General features: G+C 38.5%; 1 protein-coding gene across 2 annotated transcripts in view; it reads right to left on the bottom strand.

Moving 5' to 3' along the window:
- Positions 1-23,803, bottom strand: part of KCNT2 (potassium sodium-activated channel subfamily T member 2) — a 349,979-nt gene that overhangs the window by 167,763 nt on the left and 158,413 nt on the right. For both annotated transcript variants that reach the window (XM_067467600.1, XM_067467601.1), the window contains exons 4-7: positions 18,349-18,405; positions 14,692-14,740; positions 5,414-5,473; positions 378-452 (exon numbers count right to left, since the gene is read on the bottom strand). In XM_067467600.1, coding sequence (XP_067323701.1) covers positions 378-452; positions 5,414-5,473; positions 14,692-14,740; positions 18,349-18,405 — 241 coding nt within the window. The remainder of the gene's footprint in view (positions 1-377; positions 453-5,413; positions 5,474-14,691; positions 14,741-18,348; positions 18,406-23,803) is intronic.

The raw sequence follows: 23,803 nt of genomic DNA, 5'->3' as shown, positions 1-23,803 counted from the left end.
CTATAATTTTGAAGAATGAACGTTCCCTAGATGTGGTACAATAATAAATTTGCGGTGGTACTTATTATAACAATGTAATAAGTACTGCAACTCTTACTGTGAGAAAGATCAAGAAAAAAAGAAAAAGTCTAAAGGAATAAATAAATCAAGTCTAACTTAGCTTTGAAAAGAAACTCTTAACTCACTAAATAAAACTCACATCATCTCAAGCATAGTTCAATTTAGTTGTTGAAACCAAAGTTCAATATTGCAGATAAATCAATAAAGAAAAAAATGTAAACCTTTATTTGGAACTTAATCATTTTTCTATGCAAAATAACTTCTCAGTGAACTTCTATAGTCTTTTCCTCTTAGAAAATAGAAATAGAGGTACTTACAGTAATGATGAAAGGAATAGCATTAATAATTTCCAACAGGAAAGGAATCCGCACGACTTGTTCCCATATGTTTCCCTTTTGAAAACAAAAGTAAAGCAATAACCAGAGGTAATTTTGTACATTGTCACATACATACAGTAATAAACAGTAAAATTACGCTATTAACTCAGCAGTGTGCATGGCCAGAACCAATGATGGATGGGACTCAACTCCTTTTCTCCAAACTAAAAACATACATTGTCTTCTCCATTCTCTGATCCACAAAGAGACACCCTGCCATATCTCCTCTCTCACTAAAATTCATATAAACACTCCTGTTCCTACTTGGATAAGAGAGGTAGCTGCTACAACATGAGTAAAATAGATTTAACCCAATGTATTCTATCGTTTCACTTTCAATGATGTTACTCTGGAAAGAGGAACCATGGAATACAATGAGGTACAACAGCAACAGATACTTCAGTCCTCAATAATTTGTGTTTGCCCCTTAACCCCCGAAATAACGAGACTGGACAACAATAGGTTGGATTCAAATTTGGGCAACTTTATTAAATGTTACCTATTTAACTTTAACTGAACTAAACTATGTGTCTAGGAACTTGGTGTCCAAACCGAGGCAGTGTCCTCGGCTATTCAGTGTGTAATATCTGTGTCCCCTGGAGCCCAAACCGGGAAATCTCTAAAATAAAGGTCTGGAGAAGCCTGTATCAAATTATTGATCTCAGACTCTCCTGTTTCTGTGCCATGTGATGTCCCCTCACCCATTTGATGACCTCTAGGTGAGTGTATGTTGTGTAATGACCCCAACCCTTAAGGGGTGCCTTGTGTATACATCAATATCTGTGTTTTCCTATGCTATTTATGCTAGCCTAATTAAAACACACCATCCCAGCTAGCCCCTAATAACAGTATAGGGTAGGCGGGAAAAAAACCCCAGAACATAGGGGGCAAAAAAATCCTACCCGGTTCCAGATGGCAACCAAATAACTATACTGTCAGTGGGTGGGCATGGTGGGTTGAAATCTCACGGCAGAATGAGGGAGGAGGCTGGCTGCAACAGTCAGCCAACCCCCGCCCCCTTTTCTAGATGGTTCCACTGGAACCATCCATTCTCTTCATTCGGGGGGAGAGACAAATTGCTCCCCCCCCCAACTTCGCTGGTGTGGAGAGTCCCTTTCCCACTCAAGGCCATCTAGAGATAGATACATAATGCAGGGGCCTAGAGTAACGATAGTTACTCATAGAAAGATATAGTAGCAGTAACATTGAGCAGAACTCCAGAGAAGAGTAGATAGAACACGTGCATTGCAGAAGAGGCCCCTGTCTTGAGTGTTGTGTTTTATAAATCTTTGCCTTCATCTTGGAAAAAGTCAACAATATTTTCAATACCTTTATTTCAGTAACAGATTTTGGAAAAACCATAGAAGTGTTTCAATTAATCAGAAGGCAAAGCCTCCAAAGAACACAGTAAAGAGATATTATCTTCACCACAATTATAGAAAACTCAACATAACAGGGAACAATTGCTACTCATGTGAAAATCCACATGTTCATCACAGCCCAAGTTTGCACAACTGGAATGACTGCATCAAAGCAGCAGTAGATAGAAGACAGCTACTTATTATTATTATTGTGGGGCTTTATTGTGCTGCAGTGTTCAACCATAATTACAAATTAGATAGAAGTCAAAAGCAGACCACTTAAAATTATTCCATTGCAGCATCTTTCTTCTATAACAATACAAAATTGATTGGCAGGCTAGCATTCATTCTGTGTCATACTAACTGACAGATACTTGCTTGAAGCACATACTACTCATCAAATACAGTTAATCTTATTTGGGAATTAAGGATGTGTGTGTACACACAGATACACACACAAAGGAATATAGAGTGCGCTTGTATTTGGGGAAATCGTATTTGGAGATTTAACAGACATATATCAAGTCTTACATTTCTTTCATTGCAAGGGCACTTATTGTATTATATCTGAAGGAGACAGTTTCACTTGAAGCAGGGAGTACGTCCCCCTCCGCTTTCTGTGAATTCAATAGCCAACTGCTGAAGTGCAGTAAACAAATCCTAAAGGAGGCTTCAAAGAAATGTACAAAGGGCAAAGCTGGGCAACAGTGGGCTACTCAACCCCCTGGACGGGGTAATTCATTCTCCTCTTTTTTCACTTATATGCCTCCAGTGCGCTGATGTGCATATCTCTGAGAAATGGGGGGAAAGAACCTACAAAATGGTTTGACGCCAGGTTTGATGGCAAATTTAATCATCATCCTGGTCTCAAACCAGTTTCAAACCTTTCAATCTAATCACCCACACAGGGAAACTGGTTCCTCTCAGTATAATCCAAGCTAGATTATACTGTCAGTGTAGAAACACCCTATGTGAGAAGATAGGTCAGTATATTTTTAATATTTGCTCCTAGTTTATGGAACTCCCACCCAGAAGTCTTTGGTTTTTAATTGGTTTTTGCAGAAGGATGTATAATGGGTATTTTGTAATACGTGTTGAACATATGAGGGGTATTTTTTAAGTAAGGTCCGTTTTGTTGTAGACACTAGTAGTTCGCGCGCATACCGCAACGAGCGCATGCGTCGTGTACCGGCATGCCTCGGGAACAACTGTGCTCAGTTTCCGCTCTGTAGCTAACCTGTACGGTTCTGTTCTGTGCTTTAAAAATGTTTAAGACTATCAACTCATCCTCCGCATGTGAGGTTCGCTCAGTGATAAGGTTTTTATCAGCAAGGAACCTGCCTGCTGCAAATATTCATCGACAGATTTGTGAAGTGTACGGTGATACTGTTATGAGTGAAAGCAAAGTGTGTAAGTGGGTACGACAATTCAAAGATGGCCGTGACAACGTCCATGATGAGGACCGCTCCGGTCGCCCTTCTTTGATTACAGACGATTTGGTGACTTCAGTTGAAGCGAGGATTTATGAAGAGGGTATTTTAAAATGGGTTCAGAGGTATGATAAGTGTTTGAACAAACTTGACAACTATATCGAAAAATAGAGTGAAGTATGTACTTTCTGAAAATAGATTTACTTTTTTGAAATAAACTTTTGTTGTGTACTTATGTTCCAACGGGCCTTACTTAAAAAATTCCCCTCGTATTTTTAATTGTTTTAAATTTATGCTTTATTTCGATTAGGTGCTAAATATTTTTAAAACTTTTGAATTATTTGCGTGGTATATTGGAAGAAACACAGTATACAGGCAGTCCCTGAGTTACAAACATCCAACTTACAAATGACTCATAGTTAAGAACAGGGTGGGAAGTGAGAGAAATTTACCCCTCAGAAGGGAAATTAATTGCTGGAAGATTTATCATGGGGAAAAGGTGTCTCCGCTGGAGCTTTATCACCAATCCTTATTTCCAAAACAAGCCAAATTTTTCAAAATCTCATTATCACAGGCAGAGAAAGTGAGGTGAAGTCTTCTGAACATGGACACTGACCACAAAACAAACACCACAGGGATGTTAATCATTCCCTATGCTATCCATAGCTTGCATATATATTTATTAGGCATGTGTGCTTGTATTGGAAATCATAGTAAGTAGTATTTGTATGTTTCACATGACGTGTATTTTGACACTCCTGAGCAGTGCACTGAAAACATTAGGAAATTTAACCTTTTGAGGGCTTCGATTCTTAACTTTTTATTCCTGTTTCATTGGACAGAAAATTCAAGGAGTTAACTCTTGTAGGTTTTTTTTAAGTTGTTTTAAAAAGTTTGAAAATTTCCCAAAAATCTGTGGATAAGTGAAAAGATGTTTTAAAATGTTGTTTTAAAAACATTTGAAAATTTCCCAAAAATCTGTGGATAAGTAAAATGTTCTGAAATTTCATGGGCTAACAGTGATAAATATGTTCTACCATTGTAGCCAGTTTCACCTTAACAGCTTAAAAATGAGGAATATAGGAGCCCCTGAAGTTTTCCCATTTATAGTAATTTAATTATAAACATGCGCAGTTTGGGAAGCGAGGAGAAGTCATATGCCTGTGCTAAACTACCTTTCCCAGAATGCATTGTCTTATATATAGCACATTTTGCTTTGTTAAGTCTCCACCAATTTAACACAGTTTCTGCCACCAAAACAAAGTTTCTGTGGCAGAAAAGACCACACAATGAAACAGGAAATAACGTTTTCAAACCAGGAACAGATTTTTATTTATTATTAAAAATGTTTCTATAAACATTTTGAAAATTTGCCAAAACCATGGATAAGTCAAACATCCTGAAACATGGTGAGCTAATAGTGGTAAATGTGTTCTACCACTGTGGCAAGTTTCATCTCAATAGCTTTAAAATGAGGGAGATAGGAGCCCCTGAAGTTTCCCCGCTGACAGTGATGTTTTCCCTTTTGCGCATGCGCGACTGTCATTAACAAAGTAATTACGAAATTTTGTTAGTCTCATTGGAGTTCAGAAATTTGTAAGTAGTTTAGAAACATTTTTATGGATCGTACATGCCATATCTATCTATCTATCTATCTATCTATCTATCTATCTATCTATCTATCTCTATCTCTATCTCTATCTCTATCTCTATCTCTATCTATCTCTATCTATCTCTATCTATCTATCTATCTATCTATCTATCTATCTTGTTGGAGTTACACTTTAAAATGAACTGTACCAGCTTACATACAAATTCAACTTAAGGACAAACCTACATAACCTATCTTGTTCTTAACTTGGAGACTGCCTGTATAAGTAAATAAACAAGGATATAAATGCCTAGAGTGCAAACAAAGCAACGGATTCTTAGTGAAAAGGTATTTGTTTACATGGATAAAACTGGGTGATGGGCAATGATGGAATGAAAGAGAGCAGAAATCTAAATTACAATTGCCAAAAATTACAATAAGTTCTAAAGTGTTGAGAAAGCATTGTAACAGCCTCTAAGCATCCTTAACATACCTATTTGCAAACTGTTTTCTCTCAGTTAAGAGAGAGCTTTCCAGAGATAAATGCTTCACTATGAAATATGAATTTGAAAGAATGTACCTATATATACTTACTTTATAACTGAGATAGCTCAGGAGTGTAGTTTCCAACAAACTTATCGAAGCCACTGACACCTAAAAAAGTGATAAGTTTGTAAAAAAATACAAAATGAAATAAAAGCATGTATAATACTGAAAGTTAATCAGTGCTACCCAATTTGTAACTAGATAACTAAAGTACACTTTGAAATACTTTTGTATTGTAAAAACTAGTGATTGAACTGTTTTATATGTGCCAGTTCTGTGTTGACTGACTCACATGGTATGGATTTCTTCCCTCTAAGCATGAACAAAACTGTAACCATTGTACAGATATATCAGAAATAAAGCTTGAATCTATGCAAAAAGATATCCAATAGGAAGTGTATTGATGTATAATACCAAGAATAAACCCCTTACCATTCAGACACCATATTTCCACCCATGCTTGGTGGGGAGGGGGAGCAGCTTTTACTTTATTTTCTGCAAAAAGTGGATCCAGAGTGCTGTGCAGTTATATAACAATTAGAAACCACTCTATACTAAAGAATATGAGTTGATCTCTAGATTTTTGGAAGAAGCACCTAGGGAGGTGGTTCCCAACCCATGAGTTTTTTGTAGGGTCACCGGGCAGTCGTGAGTTATGATTTTTTTTAAAAGGGAAAACAAAAAAATCATGTCATCCAAATGTCACCATTTTTGCATTTCATGTTTGTTTCTATATATCTCTGTGACAGTGAGTTTTCAAGGCTTCTTCAATTGAAAATCTAAACAAGAAATAGATTAAATGTTGAGAATGACACGAGGTTGGCATTAATGAAAACTCATGTGTAAATGTTTAAGCTTGTTAATGGGTTACAATTTCAATCATTGCATTAAATATGTCATAATGGTAGTAGTAGTAATAATTTTATTGATTAGCCCTTAGGCCATATCATAATAAGAAACAGAACAACAAGACCTGACAAGACCTGATCACACTCCATGTAATATGTCATAGTGTTTTCATTTGCCCTATTAAAAGCCTATTTTTAATGTCTTAGGGTCGTGGGTCACTTTGCCTCTATAAAATGGGGTTGCAACTCAAAAAAGGCTGGGTACCACTGCCCCCTCTGGGGCCGCACATGTAATACACTGTGTGTATTACCAGTGCCTCCTCGCTCTTTTCAAGGTTTACTGTAATTTATGGGTACAGTTGTCCACTTGTTGACATGGGTAGGAAAGAGTTTTCCTTATAGATATGAAGCATTCTAATATTTTCACCCATATAATGGTTGAGATTGTATTACATCACGACCTTTTAGTTGGAAGAGCTGGGAGCATAAGGAAGACATAGTTTAGGAGCAGTATTCATTCAACCTTGCACCTCAGACATTGAGGGTTCCCATTAGGGATTCTGGGGTTTAAGTTCAAGGTTTGAGCCTAGCTTGTCGACATATCTGACATACCCAGGTAGCACAAGGATCCCACCTGATTGGTGGGTGCCTGACATTATAAGCACAACATTTACAACATGGTATGCATCAGTCAATCTAAGGTGGAAAATTAACCAAACTAAGTAACATGGGAACCAGTTTCTATACTATGCCAAACCTATGACAGCTATAACCTATTTTAAAATCTTTTTTAAAAGTAGTTTTTTTATTGAAATATTATAAAATTACAGCAAAAGAGGGTGAATATTTAAAAGAAGATAGAACAGTAGGAAATAATAATTAACTAGAGAAAAAGAGAAAGAGAGAAGAAAAAAAGAAGAGAAAAAAAAGTGCACCACCCCCACCCCCCTCAGGTTCAGAAAAAGTGGAGGATTTTTTTTAAAAAAAGATACAAATAAAATTAAAAATAAGAATAAAAATTAAAAATAATTGACTTCCATCTCCTCATCAGGTGTTGTATCTCCAAAAATAAATTTTTTTCCATTGCTTCCACACAAAAAAATTCCTCTTACTTACTTCTTTCTTTCTTGTAATTATCATAGAGGGTCCAATCTGTCTTCTTTATCAGGTTCCCAGTATTTTTTTTAAAAGTTAGTTCATCCATCTCTCTTATTTCTCTAACTTTCCCTAACCATTCTTCTATGGTGGGGATACTATCGTGTTTCCAAAGTTTTGCCAAATATATTCTCGCCGCCGTCGTAATATATGTAAATAATTTGTCTTCATTTTCATCTAATTGTAATTCTAAATCTGTGAAACCTAATAGATAGTATTCTGGTTTCTTCTTGAATACTCTCTTCAGGATTTTTTCTGTTTCTTCATGTACCATCGACCAATATTTCACTATTTCTTTACATGTCCACCACATATGATAAAAGGTACCTATCTGGTGACAACCTTTCCAACATTTATCAGAAGAATTTTTGCTTATAAGAGCCAATTTCTTAGGAGTGGTATACCATCTGTGGAACATTTTTATCCAGTTTTCCTTTAAGTCTGTCGCATAGACATATCTTAACTTTTTGTTCCACATCTGCTCCCACTCTCTAAATTGAATAGGTCTTCTTATATTCTCTGCCCATTTTATCATACATGGTTTAACCTGTTCACATTCCGTTAACCAAGTTAAAAGTGTATTATAGATGACTGAGATTACTTTTTTCTTCATCTTCAGAATCTTGTCAAGATTCTGGGACAAGACCTATTTTAAAATCTGAATAATTTCACAAATATTGCATATTCTGTGGTAACTATCCTCATACACCCTCTTCCCAAAAAGCTGATGTGCGCATCCAAGCTATTTTTTATCCAGATTTTATTTGATTTCTCTTGGCAGTAGAATACAGCATTCTGATGCCAAATCTAGTGAGCCAAATTCTTCAGGATGCCCATAAACAGACTATTAGAGAAAAAAGCTTTTCACTGTTTTTTGTCCCTAGCAACCAGTGTTCAGAAGCCAAAAAATACTGATAGGTTTATTTTCCAGTTTGTGCCATATGCTTGAATTAACTCACCATGTTCAAGTACCATGAAGAAACCTTTTTTTAAAACACCTATGACCTTTACATAGTGACTCTATTTCAGGAAGTATATGTATTGATTGTGACAGAGAATCAGTGTATTTCTTGCCTTTAGCAGCATCACTGGACTTATATATTCTAAACAATGTGGTCTCTTCATTAGATATTGGTCTTATACAACATTCATATCATATTTTGCTTTCTTGATATTTGTGTGCAAGGGCTTGATGTGCTACTTTAAAGTGATGTGTATATGGCCACAATAGCTCTTTGCACTGAGTCCTCACTAAAAATGGAAAATGGGTTCTCAAGAAATTAATGAGTCTAAACTTCCATAATTAAGATGCCTTTGAAAAAGTAGAGAAATAATTAATGGCTAATTTAATATTCAATTTCATGCACAGAAAATATTGTTTCTAGACCAGGATGCTTTCCAGAGGGTTTCTGAATACTATTATTTTTGTGAAGATTTTATAAATATTTTCAATTTTTTTATATTTTTAAGAAAAGAGATTGGACATACTTGGAGAGGCTCACCATAGTTGTATTTATTTTAGTGTATATGTGTTTAAAAGCTGTTCATATTATCCCCAAATCTATTTTGGGTATACACTATAACTTAATTTAAACTTTACCTTTCACATACCTAATAAGTAAAATAAAATAAACCTAGTAATTTTGCAACCAAGGGGAAACTTAGCACTATATCCCTTTTAAAAATTCACAGGAAGAAAATTGGATAATCATCAGATCATCCATAACATAACATATACAGTGCAACTCCCCCTTTTTATATCCATGGTTGCAGTTACCCAGACTACAAGTGTTTGTAAGCCTTTCTAGATTCGCTAGTTTCTTGCCTGGACTTATATTTTCTAAACAATGTGGTCTCTTCATTAGATATTGGCGTTATACAACTTTCATATCATATTCTATATGTTTCTGGCAGAACATAGTCAAAATATAGAGTTATTCATAATTTCAAGGATTCATTTGGGGTCTATGAAGTTGTCATCCATGGACACAAGGGTTTTCTGCATCTAGCTAAGGGGTAGTGCAGAACCTGTCAGTTAATTGTAAAGATGTATACGGGAACACTGGCAAGAGTGCCCAATGTCCATTAGGACTAATATGCATCGATGTACAATGCATACTGGTACATGATACACATAAGTGTAATGTGCATTTGGTGTGCAATGTGTTTCATGCAGTTTGCCATCTTTGCTACATAATAATATGATGGCAGCCCTCTACTGGATATGGTAATTACAAACCTATCCAATTGTAATGGTTGCATACATAAGTCCACTTATGAAGATGTAACTCTCACACACATGATTCCAGCCATTATTTTTAAACTTGTCAAAAATGTATTTTCCAACTGTGTGGGGAAATCCAAGCAAGGAGAATCCTGATCTGATGAGTAAGTTCTTAGTTCAGGACTTCATTTGCATGAAATGGAGCTTTCTATAAAATAAAAATCCATATGTGATTTTTATATAGAATAAGTTCCCAGTTGTGGCATTTTCTGTAATATTTCTGCATACATATACAATTTTCTGTGCAGGGAATGTTATTTTCTGTGCAAAAAATTGTGAGAATTTTCAACAGACTACAGAAAACAGCCTTAGCTGCAGAGTTTTTTAAAATGTTCTCAAAGCAGGAAGAAAATGGCTAAAATTACTCACTGCGTCCTTCAAGAACATCATTAGCTAAGAATTACAATGCTAGTTGAAATGAAGTTCTTGAATGTGTGTGTTTTGAATTCTTATACTCAGAGGGACTGGCTCTTCTCAAAGTCTATAAATACATTTCTCAGATTAATTTGCCCCAGTCAGTTCCAACTCAGTAAATCCCCTGCCAATTTCAAAACTGCTAGAAAAAGAAGCAAATGACTTAGAATAACTGCATATGTTCAATAACTAGAGGGTATTCTGTGTACAAAAAACAGATCACCGACTCTGGAAACTTGAATGAGATTAGGATGAGAATTGCTAATTTTAAACAAACGTGTCTCGCTAATAAAAACCCAACATCCTGAACAACTGCATAATCAACATCCAGTCCAGACATTAGGCGCTATGACAGAACAGAAATAATAACAGCATTTAAAAGAAAATATTTACAGTATCCAGTCATTTGGCAAGAATAAATGCTATGCTTTAGTGACAAACAACTGAAAATTTTGCTGTTATCTACTTGCAAACCTATGAAATTTCATGGGATAATGTCTCTTCTGTTATGGGAAAGTAGAATCATAAGCTCATTGGGTTGGAAGAGACCACAATGGTCATCTAGTCCAATGCCCTGCTATGCAGGAAAGTACAATCAAAGCACCCATGACAGATGGTCATCTAGCCTGATTGCCTCAATTTTGATACTATACTCCTGATAAAGCTTCAAATTGCATTAGATTTGTATAGTTGCCACATCACATTGTTGACTCATGTTCAGCTTGTAGTATACTAAGATGCCTAGGATTTCATATGTACTGTTTTTCAAACTAGGTGTCATTTATCCTATATCTGTGCCTTCCACTTTTATTACCAAAGGGTAATATTTTATGTTTATCTGTTAAAATGGATTTTGTTAATTTTGACAAAGTTCTCTAATTTCTTAATGTCATTTTGGATTCTGATCCTGTCTGGGGTAAGCCTCCCAATTTGGTGTCATCTACAAATTTAACGAGCCTACTTCACAGCAAGAGAAGCTGCCATTGTTCTCGAATCATCAAAGAAGTGCACTGTTGTGGCTGAGCTGTTTTCTGATGATGAGGATGATGGGATTCTGATTCCTGCTGGGATTCAGCTTCCTGGCTCTTTGTGTCTCAAATCTCTGGGCCTGCTTCTGAGGCTCCCACAGACAGTGCAGTGTCAACACAGCCATTCCTAGCAGAAAGGAATTTTAATAAAGGAGATAGCGAGAAGGTGCCTTCCCACGCTGATACCGAAAGTGTAGATAGTGACTTGACCCAGCAAGCTTGTCTTGATCTGAGGGTCAGGCAGAGTTCTCATCTGGCCGGCAGACGAGAAGCCAGCTCAGTGAAAGGTCATTGCAATGCTTTTATGATGATGAGAGCCTAATGTTTTCATGTTAGAAAGGTATTTAGGCTTCTTGCAAACCATGAGAAAGTGTCAGTTCAATGTAGCTTACTAGCCTGAAAGCTTCATGGAATAACCTTAGCCTGGAAAGCAGTATGCTTGGGATTTCTTGCATTGTGATTCTTGGGGCAATGGTTTCATTGCTTGTACCTGGGACTCTGGTTTATACTTTGCCAATAGGATTGTGTCTCCTGTTTTTACCTGAAGATCTTTGGAACTATATTTTGCTTTTAACCTTAATCTTTGGAACTTTGCAATGCTTATTCTTTATTTTGACTTGGATTTTTTCCTCAATAAACTATAAAACTACAGCTCTTGTGTGGTGGTGTTTGGAAGCAAAATGAAGCTTACTCTGAGTTGCAACATGCACCAATGTTCACTGTGTTTGCCTCTGCAGTCAACCATGACACAGAGTGATTTCAGTGTTTGAACTTAGTTGAAGGAGAAAAGTAGTTATATAGGAAGGCCAGTCTCCAATTGTGGTCTCCCAGAAACAGATAAAGGGAGAAAGATGTCAACCATGTCTGAAACCGTAATAATTAATTTGCCTCCTATCTCCTATCTCTGTAACAGCTAGTATAACATGATTTCCAGCTTTAAAAAGTTTTGCATTCCTTTATCCTGCCATCAGTGTCCAAAAAATGTAGAATTGCAGCATTAAAACACAGAACGTCATTATATCTCAAAACTAGACTGTCTGCATCATCATTATTATTATTATTATTATTATTATTATTATTATTATCTTTATTTGTACCCCGCTAACATCTCCCGAAGGACTCGGTGCGGCTTACAAAGGCCAAGGCCCTCAATAAAACAACAGTTTTATATTATGAATAAGAATACTCATCACACAAAAACAGGTCTTTCAATTTCAAATTCACACTGTAACTTATTACAAAGACACCCAAATAATTTACTATTATCACCATTTTCAAAATAAAATGATCCATTAAATTATTTGAAATAATATTTGTTACCCTTCTATTATACTTTTTGGGGAAATAGTCAAAGAATGGGGCAAACATGAACATCTGTGGTCAAAATATGCCCTTTGAAAATACCTAAAAATTAAGTAGAAAATATTACTTGCTACCAAATTCTGTTAATTCTTTTGTACAATGTAATTTTGTTCCACCATAAGAAGAAATGCATTATAAGTGGTTACGTTGCATATAACATGTTATTGTTAATTGCGAATACATTACAATAACAAACTCATGATGGAGAGGAATCATGTTGGATTAGATCCACTATTAATAACAGGACTGAGGAAATCTCCAGCTAACTGGATAACAATATACAATAACATATATTCAAAAGGAATCAAATATAAAGGAAATAGAAGCAATTGAGGGTAAAAAACTCACACTATCTTTTAACTTCCTGTCCATTATTTCTCCTGTTATTTCCCTAGTTTGTCACAAGGATTCTAATTATGAATATGTGCATCTCATATTTCACTTGAAGCCCAACAGCAACTAATATGCACACTTCAAGATTATCACAAATAGTACATTGTTAATAGCAAGTTTCTCTTTCTTCAGTCACTTGTTCAAAATAATCATTTCTTCAAGAGTGGTCTGATCTCATGTCTCAAAGGAGACTCGGCTCTCTTAGTCAAAGTCTAATTCATGCATTACATTCTCTTTTTGATCTTAGAGGACTGTATTACTAGAAAGCAGCATGGAGTCCAATCACAAGTTCATTAGCATAGTTTAGTGAGAATTTTAATTCTCTATCAAGCAAAGGGGTGAGAACACCCAATAACATACAATCCTAAACTTACTTTGTATTTTGTAAGAAAGGAATGCCAAGGTGCAATTTTTCAGTTCTAATTTCATGCTCAAAGTGTATTAGAGCTCAACCAAAGTGTATTGCAAATACTTAAGACTTAGATCTAAAGGGCCGCATGCAGAGCTCTATGAGCAGAATGTGACTTTTCCAACGTAATGCAAACTTCAGAGAGCAATGAAGCCAATGCAAATATAAGTGTATGGGTAGGTGCCTTTTGGAAGTCTCTTGACTTATTCATGGCAAAACCAACAGATGTCATGAGGTTTCCTTCAGCAAGGAGCACTCAGAGGTGGTTTTGTCAGTTTTTTCATCTAAAGCAATAGTTCTTTGGTTTTTGGCCTTCAACAGATGTTTTTGGCCTTCAACTCCCAAAAATCTTAACAGCTGGTAAACTGGCTGGGATTTCTGGGAGGTGTAGGCCAAAAACATCTGGGGACCCCAGGTTGAGAACCACTGATCTAAAGTATAGTCTACAGCACCTAGTATCCCTTGTTGGACTCCTATTCAAGCACTAGTCAGAGCTGACCTTGCTTAGCTTCCAAGGCCAAACAGGATCTGGTGCCTTTGGGCTGATTAGGATGAAATACATGAACATCAATGTTTCTGCTTGCAAACTAATGTTGTTGTTCATTCGTTCAGTCGTCTCTGACTCTTCGTGACCTCATGGACCAGCCCACGCCAGAGCTCCCTGTCGGCTGTCACCACCCCCAGCTCCTTCAAGGTCAGTGCAGTCACTTCAAGGACGCCATCCATCCATCTTGCCCTTGGTCGGCCCCTCTTCCTTTTACCTTCCACTTTCCCCAGCATAATTGTCTTCTCTAGGCTTTGCTGTCTCCTCATGATGTGGCCAAAGTACTTCAACTTTGTCTCTAGTATCCTTCCCTCCAATGAGCAGTCAGGCTTTATTTCCTGGAGGATGGACTGGTTGGATCTTCTCGCAGTCCAAGGCACTCTCACAACTTTCCTCCAACACCACAGTTCAAAAGCATCAATCTTCCTTCGCTCAGCCTTCCCTAAGGTCCAGCTCTCACATCCGTAGGTTACTACAGGGAATACCATGGCTTTGACTATGCGGATCTTTGTTGCCAGTGTGATGTCTCTACTCTTTACTATTTTATCGAGATTGGACATTGCTCTCCTCCCAAGAAGTAAGCGTCTTCTGATTTCCTGGCCACAGTCTTTGCACCTAGAAATACAAAGTCTGTCACGGTCTCCACATTTTCTCCCTCTATTTTCCAGTTGCAAACTAATACACATATACAATTTTCCGTGGATCATCTTGCACACCAACCTTAGGGAAGGTTTACTCAGGAGCAATTCAGTTCAATAAGGGTAGTATCATGCCTAGGATTCCCTCTTTAAAATAAACTTTCATTCACTTTCTAAGGGTCTATCAATTATTCTGAACTATTTTCAAGAAACATTTGAAAGGACTGTAGAAAACTGAAATCATGCATTACCTGTAGCCCCCATAAAGGTAAACTTCTGTTCACCCAAATGATAGGTGACCTGTGAAGTTAGAGCAACAAAATAAATGCACTTCCAATAAAAGGCTGTCATGACTTTTTGAGATTCTGAGTATCGGGCCAAGTAAGACTGACCCTGCTCTAAAGATTAAAAAATGCCCCCACAGGAAACCAATCCAGAAAACTAGTGTATCCCCATAGCTTTCTAGCTAACAATCAGAAAAAAGGGGTTTGCCCCTCTCCCTTCATATTTAAATGTACATAGAATATGAACAGTATAAAAAACAGCAGCAAAAGAACTAGCTTTCTACTTCTATAGAACTTAGGATCAACCCCTTTTAGTGATTCGTATCTATTTGATCTGGGTTTCTTAATACCATTTCTGTGCCACTTGCGAGACTGATTGTGGGTGGTGTGGTTCTTGGACTTGGCCATGGCTTAAACCTCTGCCGCCAATACAACTTGGAAGCAAAACCAATTAATCTCATTGCCTGCATACCTTGAGGTTGAAACACATCGGCACTTCTTGTAGCTTTTTACCCTTGTTTTTAGCCTGTATTTTAAGCAGCTTTTATTGTGTCCAAATTTTATCCACTGGATGTTCTTAATCTCATTACCTGTATAACTTGTATGCTACAGTGTAATAAAGGTCTCTGGACCATAATGCAATTTACCATTACTTCAATACATTCAATTCACCTGATCCCCAATATTGCAATGACAGGAGAAGCCATAATTCTTAGGACCCTTCTTACGTAATCATGTTCTTTTCCATCAAGTCAACTCACCTTACAGGAACCTGATCGATAAGGACCTGATGGATAACCCTTCAAGCCACCATGTTAAAAACCCAGGTCTCACAATTTTCTTTTCACCATTGAGCAGGTCATTAGCTGAATGCCATACTGCCTTGAATTCAGTTGTAACATTAGAAACAATATTTAGGATGGGTTGTTGTAGGTTTTCCAGGCTATATGGCCATGTTCTAGAGGCATTTTCTCCTGACGTTTCGCCTGCATCTATGGCAAGCATCCTCAGAGGTAGTGAGGTCTGTTAGAAGTAGGAAAATGGGTTTATATATCTGTGGAAAGACCAGGGTGGGACCAAGGACTTTTGTCAGCTGGAGCTAGGTGTGAATGTTTCAACTGACCACCTCGATTAGCATTTAATGGCTTGGAAGTGCCTGGGGGAATCTTTCTTTGAGAGGTGATTTGCTGTGCCTGATTGTTTACTCTCTGTTGTTTTGCTGTTGTAATCTTTGAGTTTGTTAATACTGGTAGCCAGATTTTGTTCATTTTCATGGTTTCTTCCTTTCTGTTGAAATTGTCCACATGCTTGTGGATTTCAATGGCTTCTCTGTGTAATCTGACATGGTGGTTGTGAGAGTGGTCCAGCATTTCTGTGTTCTCAAATAATATGTTGTGTCCAGATTGGTTCATCAGGTGCTCTGCTATGGCTGACTTCTCTGGTTGAAGTAGTCTGCACTGCCTTTCATGTTCCTTGATTCGTGTTTGGGTAATGCTGCGTTTGGTGGTCCCTATGTAGACTTGTCCACAGCTGCATGGTATACGGTAGACTCCTGCAGAGGTGAGAGGATCCCTCTTGTCCTTTGCTGAACGTAGCATTTGTATATTTAGGATGATCCTCAGCTCTTTCTCAGTTGCTCGCTAAGTGTCTTCTAACCTAATTATTAATTTCTTTTTAGACTGCCCTATCATAGAGTTTCTATGGAAAAGAAATTTAGAACAGTTAGCTAAATCTCACTGTCATTCTTTTTGTGATCCTCTGCCAGTATCAAATATGTGCCCACAAGCTTCTGTTGCTCAATGGTTATTTGGATAATTTATAATGGCTCCTCAGTAGAAACCTATGATAGAGAGGTCCTACATGAAAGTGTACATTTCTACTGTCAGCATAGCCTCTTACCTCCCATGTAATCCCATCACAATAAGATAATAGTGTCATGATTTTTGTTTGTTTGATTCTCTCCCCCAAATTAGCAGTTAGAATGCTAATATTTCAATAAATACATTATGGCATCTTTGTCATTCAATATCTGAATCTTCATTCCCATAGGATTGTTGAGTGAATTCAGCTACCACAAAAAAACACGAGTTCAGGGCCTAGAGTGTCAAGAATTAGACACAGATGGTTTGAACACAGCATCAGAGGCATTTATTCACCTTGGTCAATGTGGATATCAGTGGAGCCTGTGCTCCAAAAACTGACGCTGCAATTCCAAACATACAGGTTTATTTATAGCCTTTTGACAGTTATCCAAAACAAAGGCATGTTGGCGCACTGGCTTCTGATTAGTCCAAAGAGATAACAACTAGAATTTAGCAATAGAGATGATGAAACATTCATAGTTTTGAATATGTTTTTATAGATTTAACTGATTTTTTAAATACCATTTCTATTTAATTATGTTTTAATTTTAGTATATCTGTAGATTTTAAATTGTATTGAAATGCTTTTAGTATAAGCTGCTTTGAGTCTCCTTGTAGAGAGAAAAAACAAGGTATAAATAAACACAACAACAACAAAAACAACAACGACAATGATGATGTTCCCAGGAATAGAATCATAATAAAGCAGGAAACCCACATGGCTCTCTTCTAGGAACATTATGTGTTTAATGTGTCATCTCAAGGTATCGTGAAGAGTTTATGCAAACTTTTTTTTTGGTCGTGTCAGGAGCGACTTGAGAAACTGCAAGCCGCTTCTGGTGTGAGAAAATTGGCCGTGTGCAAGGACGTTGCTCAGGGGACGCCCGGATGATTTGATGTTTTTATCATCATTGTGGGAGGCTTCTCTCATGTCCCCGTATGAGGAGCTGGAGTTGATAGAGGGAGCTCATCCGCCTCTCCCTGGATTCGAACCTGCAACCTGTCAGTCTTCAGTCCTGCTGGCACAGGGGTTTAACCCACTGCGCCATTTATGCAAACTAACAGGTGGCCTTTCCTGAGGTCTGACGTATATTGGTGCTTGTGCAATATTTTAGGGGGGGGGGGGGGTCTTATTGAAAAGTGGCTGGAAAACAGGGATTTGGTCAGTGCAGGTTCCCCTATCAATCCCTATGTAGACAAAGTGGGTTCATCCTTTTAAAGGTTCGGTTTTAGATAACACACCTGGCTTTGCCATAATTGTGCATTTTGCACAGTTCTGATGAGATTCAGCCCAAATAGGAAGGCCTTCTCAGTGTCTTGAACATATTTTTCTTTAAAAGAATTCTAAAAATGAAGTTGGCATCTCCTTTTTCACATAATTGAAAGCTAGGGCAAACTGCTTTTGCAGCTCAAAAACTGGGGAAAGGCACTCAGAACTTATTATGTAAGTTTCCCAAGATGTAAAGCAGCCTATGAGAACTTGTCTTGATTCCCGCACAGCCACAGGCAGAGGTGAATAGTTTTCTTCCTGCTTCATAATCCAGAACAATTTGACAATGTCAGCTGCATGTTAACGAGAAGAAAAGATATCCCTCCAATTCAGACCTGTTATATTTTTCAGACAGCATTAGAGCCATCAACTAACTCCCTACAATGTAAAAGCAAGCTATTAGATCTGTATATTTATTCTTTATGGAAAGTGCAAAATAACATTTGAACATCAACCATCTCATTACTGCTGTAAAAACAATTTTTAACTTACCAATCTATCTTTGAAGAAGTGTTGTTTTGACTGGAACATCCCCGGATTAATTCTTTGCTACCAGACATCCCGACGTAAAATCCATTTTCATTTAGAAAACAGGGCAATAACATAGCAAAATGGTTTTAATGAAAGAGAGGGAGGGGGAAAAGACAGACAAGATAATTAGCTTGTTGTAACAATGATTTTTAAATGGTCACAAAATATTATGCTCAACAGCCCTATAATGTCTTGACTGAGAAAGGCAAACAGTTAAAATTAATTTATTGTTGAAGGCTTTCATGGCCGGAATCACTGGGTTGTTGTAGGTTTTTTCGGGCTATATGGCTATGGTCTAGAGGCATTCTCTCCTGACGTTTCGCCTGCATCTATGGCAAGCATCCTCAGGGGGAGTGAGGTCTATTGGAACTAGGAAAAAGGGGTTTATATATCTGTGGAATGACCAGGGTGGGACAAAGGACTCTTGTCTGTTGGAGCTAGGTGTGAATGTTTCAACTGACCACCTTGATTAGCATACAATGGGCTGACTGTGCCTGGAGCAAACTTTTTTTGAGAGGTAATTAGATGTCCCTGCCTGCTTCCTCTCTGTTGTTGTGCTGTTGCAATTTTAGAGTTTTTTAATACTGGTATCCAGATTTTGTTCATTTTCATGGTTTCCTCCTTTCTGTTGAAATTGTCCACATGCTTGTGTATTTCAGTGGCTTCTTTGTGTAGTCTGACATGGTGGTTGTGAGAGTGGTCCAGCATTTCTGTGTTCTCAGATAAAATGCTGTGTCCAGGTTGGTTCATCAGGTGCTCTGCTATGGCTGATTTCTCTGGTTGAAGTAGTCTGCAGTGCCTTTCATGTTCCATGATTCGTGTTTGGGCAATGCTGCGTTTGGTGGTCCCTATGTAGATTTGTCCACAGCTGCATGGTACATGGTAGACTCCTGCAAAAGTGAGAGGATCCCTCTTGTCATTTGCTGAATGTAGCATGTGTTGGATTTTCTTGGTGGGTCTGTAGATGGTTTATATGTTGTGTTTCCTCATCAGCTTCCCTATGTGGTCAGTGTTTCCCTTGATGTATGGCAAGAACACTTTTCCTCTGGGTGGATCTTCGTCTTTATTCTTGTGGCTTGTTCTTGGTCTTGCAGCTCTTCTGATGTCTGAGGTGGAGTATCCATTGTCCTGTAGAGCCCAGTTGAGGTGGTTCAGTTCGTCTTGAAGGAGGTGGGGTTCACAGATCCTTTTTGCATGGTCTGCCAAGGCTTTAATGGTGCTTCTTTTTTGACTTGAGTGATGGTTGGAGTTTTTATGTAGATATCTATCTGTGTGTGGGGGTTTTCTGTAAACAGTGTGACCCAATTGTTGATCTGGTTTGCGGATGACTAGGACATCTAGAAAACGGAGCGCCCAAACATGAACCAAAGAAGATGAAAGGCACTGCAGACTATTTCAACCAGAGAAATCAGCCATAGAAGAGCACCTGATGAACCAACCTGAACACAGCATTTTATTTGAGAACACAGAAATGCTGGACCAGAGAGGCAGGGACATCTAATTACCTCTCAACAAATGTTTGCACCTGGCACAGTCAGCCCATTGTATGCTAATCAAGGTGGTCACATCTAGCTCCAGAAGACAAGAGTCCTTTGTCTCACCCTGGTTATTCCACAGATATATAAACCCTTTTTCCTAGTCCCAACAGACCTCATTACCTCTGAGGATGCTTGCCATAGATGCAGGTGAAACGTCAGGAGGGAATGCCTCTAGTCCAAGGCCCTACAGCCCCCCAAAAAACAAAACCCTATAACAACCTATAATTAATTTGTTCATAAATTAAAGATCATAGTGATATAAATTAATTTTAAATTAAGTAGACATTGTATGGATATTCAGTATGTTGAAACAAGATACAGTACAACCCCCTGTGGATACCTGAAGCCACGGATAATAGCAAATCCTTTTTTTTTATGATGATGATGATGATGATGATGATACTTGAGCTGAAAGTGTATCATTGAATCCCATGGGAGGATCTAGAATCGTCCACAATCACTTCTAGGGGGAGGGTATTTTGAAGCATTAGTAAATAAAAATGTTGACATCAAATCCATGGATAACTTATTATATCTAAAACATCGAGATAAAATTTTTATGGCATAAATCCACAGAAATGCAAAACAGGTAGTGCTCACAAAAAATACTGGACGTCCCGAGAATCTTACGTCTCCATTTAAGAATTTGAATTATCTTCATGGTTTTTGAAAATATGCCAAAATAGGGCCAATTTCATTTTTCAAATATGGTTTTCGTTGGTTAAAAGGCTTTTGTCCTGATAATTCTGCACTTTGCCATTTTTAATGTTAAGGAAAAGAAGTGATAATGATATAAAATATGAAACAGTTGAGAATGTATGAAAAGTATACTATAATGGGTTTGGACAAAGATGTGTATCTGATAACAGGGAAACAAACTATACGTCCAACTCAGTAAAATCTGGTTCAATTTAAATTTTAAAAAATAACATGAAATGACATAGACCAGAAATGGAGTCTTTCTTCTTTTCCGTATCAAAGATTTCACACAGTGCTAATGTCAGTAATACTGATAATACTAGTTAGTAATATTAAGCCAGTAGCATTCATGAACTTCATGAAATCATTTTACAGTTATATCTTTTCAAAACATGCAGCTTATCTATTAAAACTTTCATGGGCATGTAGCAAATTGATGTATTCCAGACTGTTTCTTAGACCGTAAGGCAGACCATGACAATTTTTACAACAGCATTTGAAGACGTCTTCAGCTAACTCTTCAGAAAAAGGTCATGGAATTAATATTTTCCTTGCTTAGAGTAGATTCAGTGAAATTAGCTATATTGAAAATAGTCAGAACTCAGTTAACTCATAGTCAGAACTCAGTTATCCCTTTCCAAAATTTCTATCCTGGTTATATGTCACCTGGTCATGCCCAGCATTATTTTTTAAATTTTTAATTAGTACATTTGGCCCTGCCATAGGTTTTTAAACGTCATTGTGTTATTATTAATGTTTATTGCTATTTTCTGTTTATGAGTTTTATTTATTGTTTGTATTACTGTTGCTATTGTTTTTATTGTTGTATTTTGGGCTCGGCCTCATGTAAGCCGTACCGAGTCCCTTGGGGAGATGATAGCGGGGTACAAATAAATTATTATTATTATTATTATTATTATTATTATTATTATTAATTTTAAGGGGCCTATTCTAATCATCATGGCTAAGACCAGAGCCAATATTATGTATTCCTTCTGAATATTCTGCATAAATGGAGACAATTGGGCTGCAAATCATATTTATGTCCACAATTATTTATTAATATTTATGTACACATGAGAAAGCAGAGAGGGTGCAAGAGCAAGATTTGAAAAGCGAAGTGAAAGCTTATTACTCTCCTCGGCAGCAGCTACACCTCGCTGCTCCCTCCCACCAGCTGCCAGCAAGGAGGACATGCAAAGGAGGGCAGAAGACTTTGGCTCCTCCAGGGTGGAAGGTGCAGCCTACACACCAACTCTCTTTGGCAGCAGCTACACCTCGCTGCTCCCTCCCACCAGCTGCCAGCAAGGAGGACATGCAAAAGAGGGCAGAAGACTTTGGCTCCTCCAGGGTGGAAGGTACAGCCTACACACCAACTCTCCTTGGCAGCAGCTACACCTCGCTGCTTCCTCCCACCAGCTGCCGGCAAGGAGGACATGCAAAGGAGGGCAGAAGACTTTGGCTCCTCTGAGGTGGAAGGTGCAGCCTATACACCAACTCTCCTTGGCAGCAGTTACACCTCGCTGCTCCCTCCCACCAGCTGCCGGCAAGGAGGATGTTTAAAGGAGGGCAGAAGACTTTGGCTCCTCCAGGGTGGAAAATGCAGCCTACACACCAACTCTCCTCGGCAGCAGCTACACCTCGCTGCTCCCTCCCACCAGCTGCCTGCAAGGAGGACGTGCAAAGGAGGGCAGAAGACTTTGGCTCTTCCAGGGTGGAAGGTACAGCCTACACACCAACTCTCCTCGGCAGCAGCTACACCTCGCTGCTCCCTCCCACCAGCTGCTGGCAAGGAGGACATGAAAAGGAGGGCAGAAGACTTTGGCTCCTCCAGGGTGGAAGGTGCAGCCTATACACCAACTCTCATTGGCAGCAGTTACACCTCACTGCTCCCTCCCACCAGCTGCCAGCAAGGAGGACGTGCAAAGGAGGGCAGAAGACTTTGGCTCCTCCAGGGTGGAAGGTGCAGCCTACACACCAACTCTACTTGGCGGCAGCTACACCTCATTGCCCCCTCCCACCAGCTGCTGGCAAGGAGGATATGAAAAGGAGGGCAGAAGACTTTGGCTCCTCCAGAGTGTAAAATGCAGCCTACACACCAACTCTCCTCGGTGACAGCTACACTTCGGTGTCCCTCCCTTCCGCAGTCTACTGGCAAGTGATAGCTCACACCTGACTTATGACACCACAACTGATAAAATCGATGTTCCTCTGGACTTTTACGAAACTGATCAGTCGTCTACTACCATCATCAGATAAGACTCTCCCTCCGCCCGCTCTAAGGACCCCATATCACATTATCACATTTACCATCCCCCAAGAAGGCCCAGGATGTGTGTTTTTACCCTCCCCATTTTGTATTCAATCTGTATCTATATAACTTTGAGTTTGATGGGATGGGGGGGAGCAGGGAGGGTATAAAAAGAAGGGCTGAAACGCTATGGAGAGAAAGTTGGGGGGAAGAGAAGTGGTCTACATATTAATTGCAGCAATAATATGTTTCACACTTATGTCTATGCTTGATGTTTTTATAGTTTTAATGGTTATTTTCTACAGTTATATGTTATTGATTTGGATATATGATGTTTTTGTATATATGTGAGGCATTGAATTTGCCATTTATTATGCTGTAAACCACTTTGAGTCCCCCCAGGGGTGAGAAAAGTGGTGCAGAAATGCAGTTAATAAATAAATATTGTTGTTGTTGTTCATTCGTTCAGTCGTCTCCAACTCTTTGCGACCTCATGGACCAGCACACGCCAGAGCTCCCTGTCGGCCGTCACCACCACCAGCTCCTTCAAGGTCAGTCCAGTCACTTCAAGGATGCCATCCATCCATCTTGCCCTTGGTCGGCCCCTCTTCCTTTTGCCTTCCACTTTCCCCAGCATAATTGTCTTCTCTAGGCTTTGCTGTCTCCTCATGTACTTCAAAGTACTTCAGCTTTGTCTCTAGTATCCTTCCCTCCAATGAGCAGTCAAGCTTTATTTCCTGGAGGATGGACTGGTTGGATCTTCTCGCAGTCCAAGGCACTCTCAGAACTTTCCTCCAACACCACAGTTCAAAAGCATCTATCTTCCTTCGCTCAGCCTTCCCTAAGGTCCAGCTCTCACATCCGTAGGTTACTACACGGAATACCATGGCTTTGACTGTGCGGATCTTTGTTGCCAGTGTGATGTCTC

The sequence above is a fragment of the Anolis sagrei genome, chromosome 4 (assembly GCF_037176765.1).
Source record: "Anolis sagrei isolate rAnoSag1 chromosome 4, rAnoSag1.mat, whole genome shotgun sequence".
Taxonomy (NCBI): Eukaryota; Metazoa; Chordata; class Lepidosauria; order Squamata; family Dactyloidae; genus Anolis; species Anolis sagrei.
The sequence above is the reverse complement of the archived record's forward strand: the minus strand, read 5'-3'. Positions and strand labels throughout refer to the sequence as shown.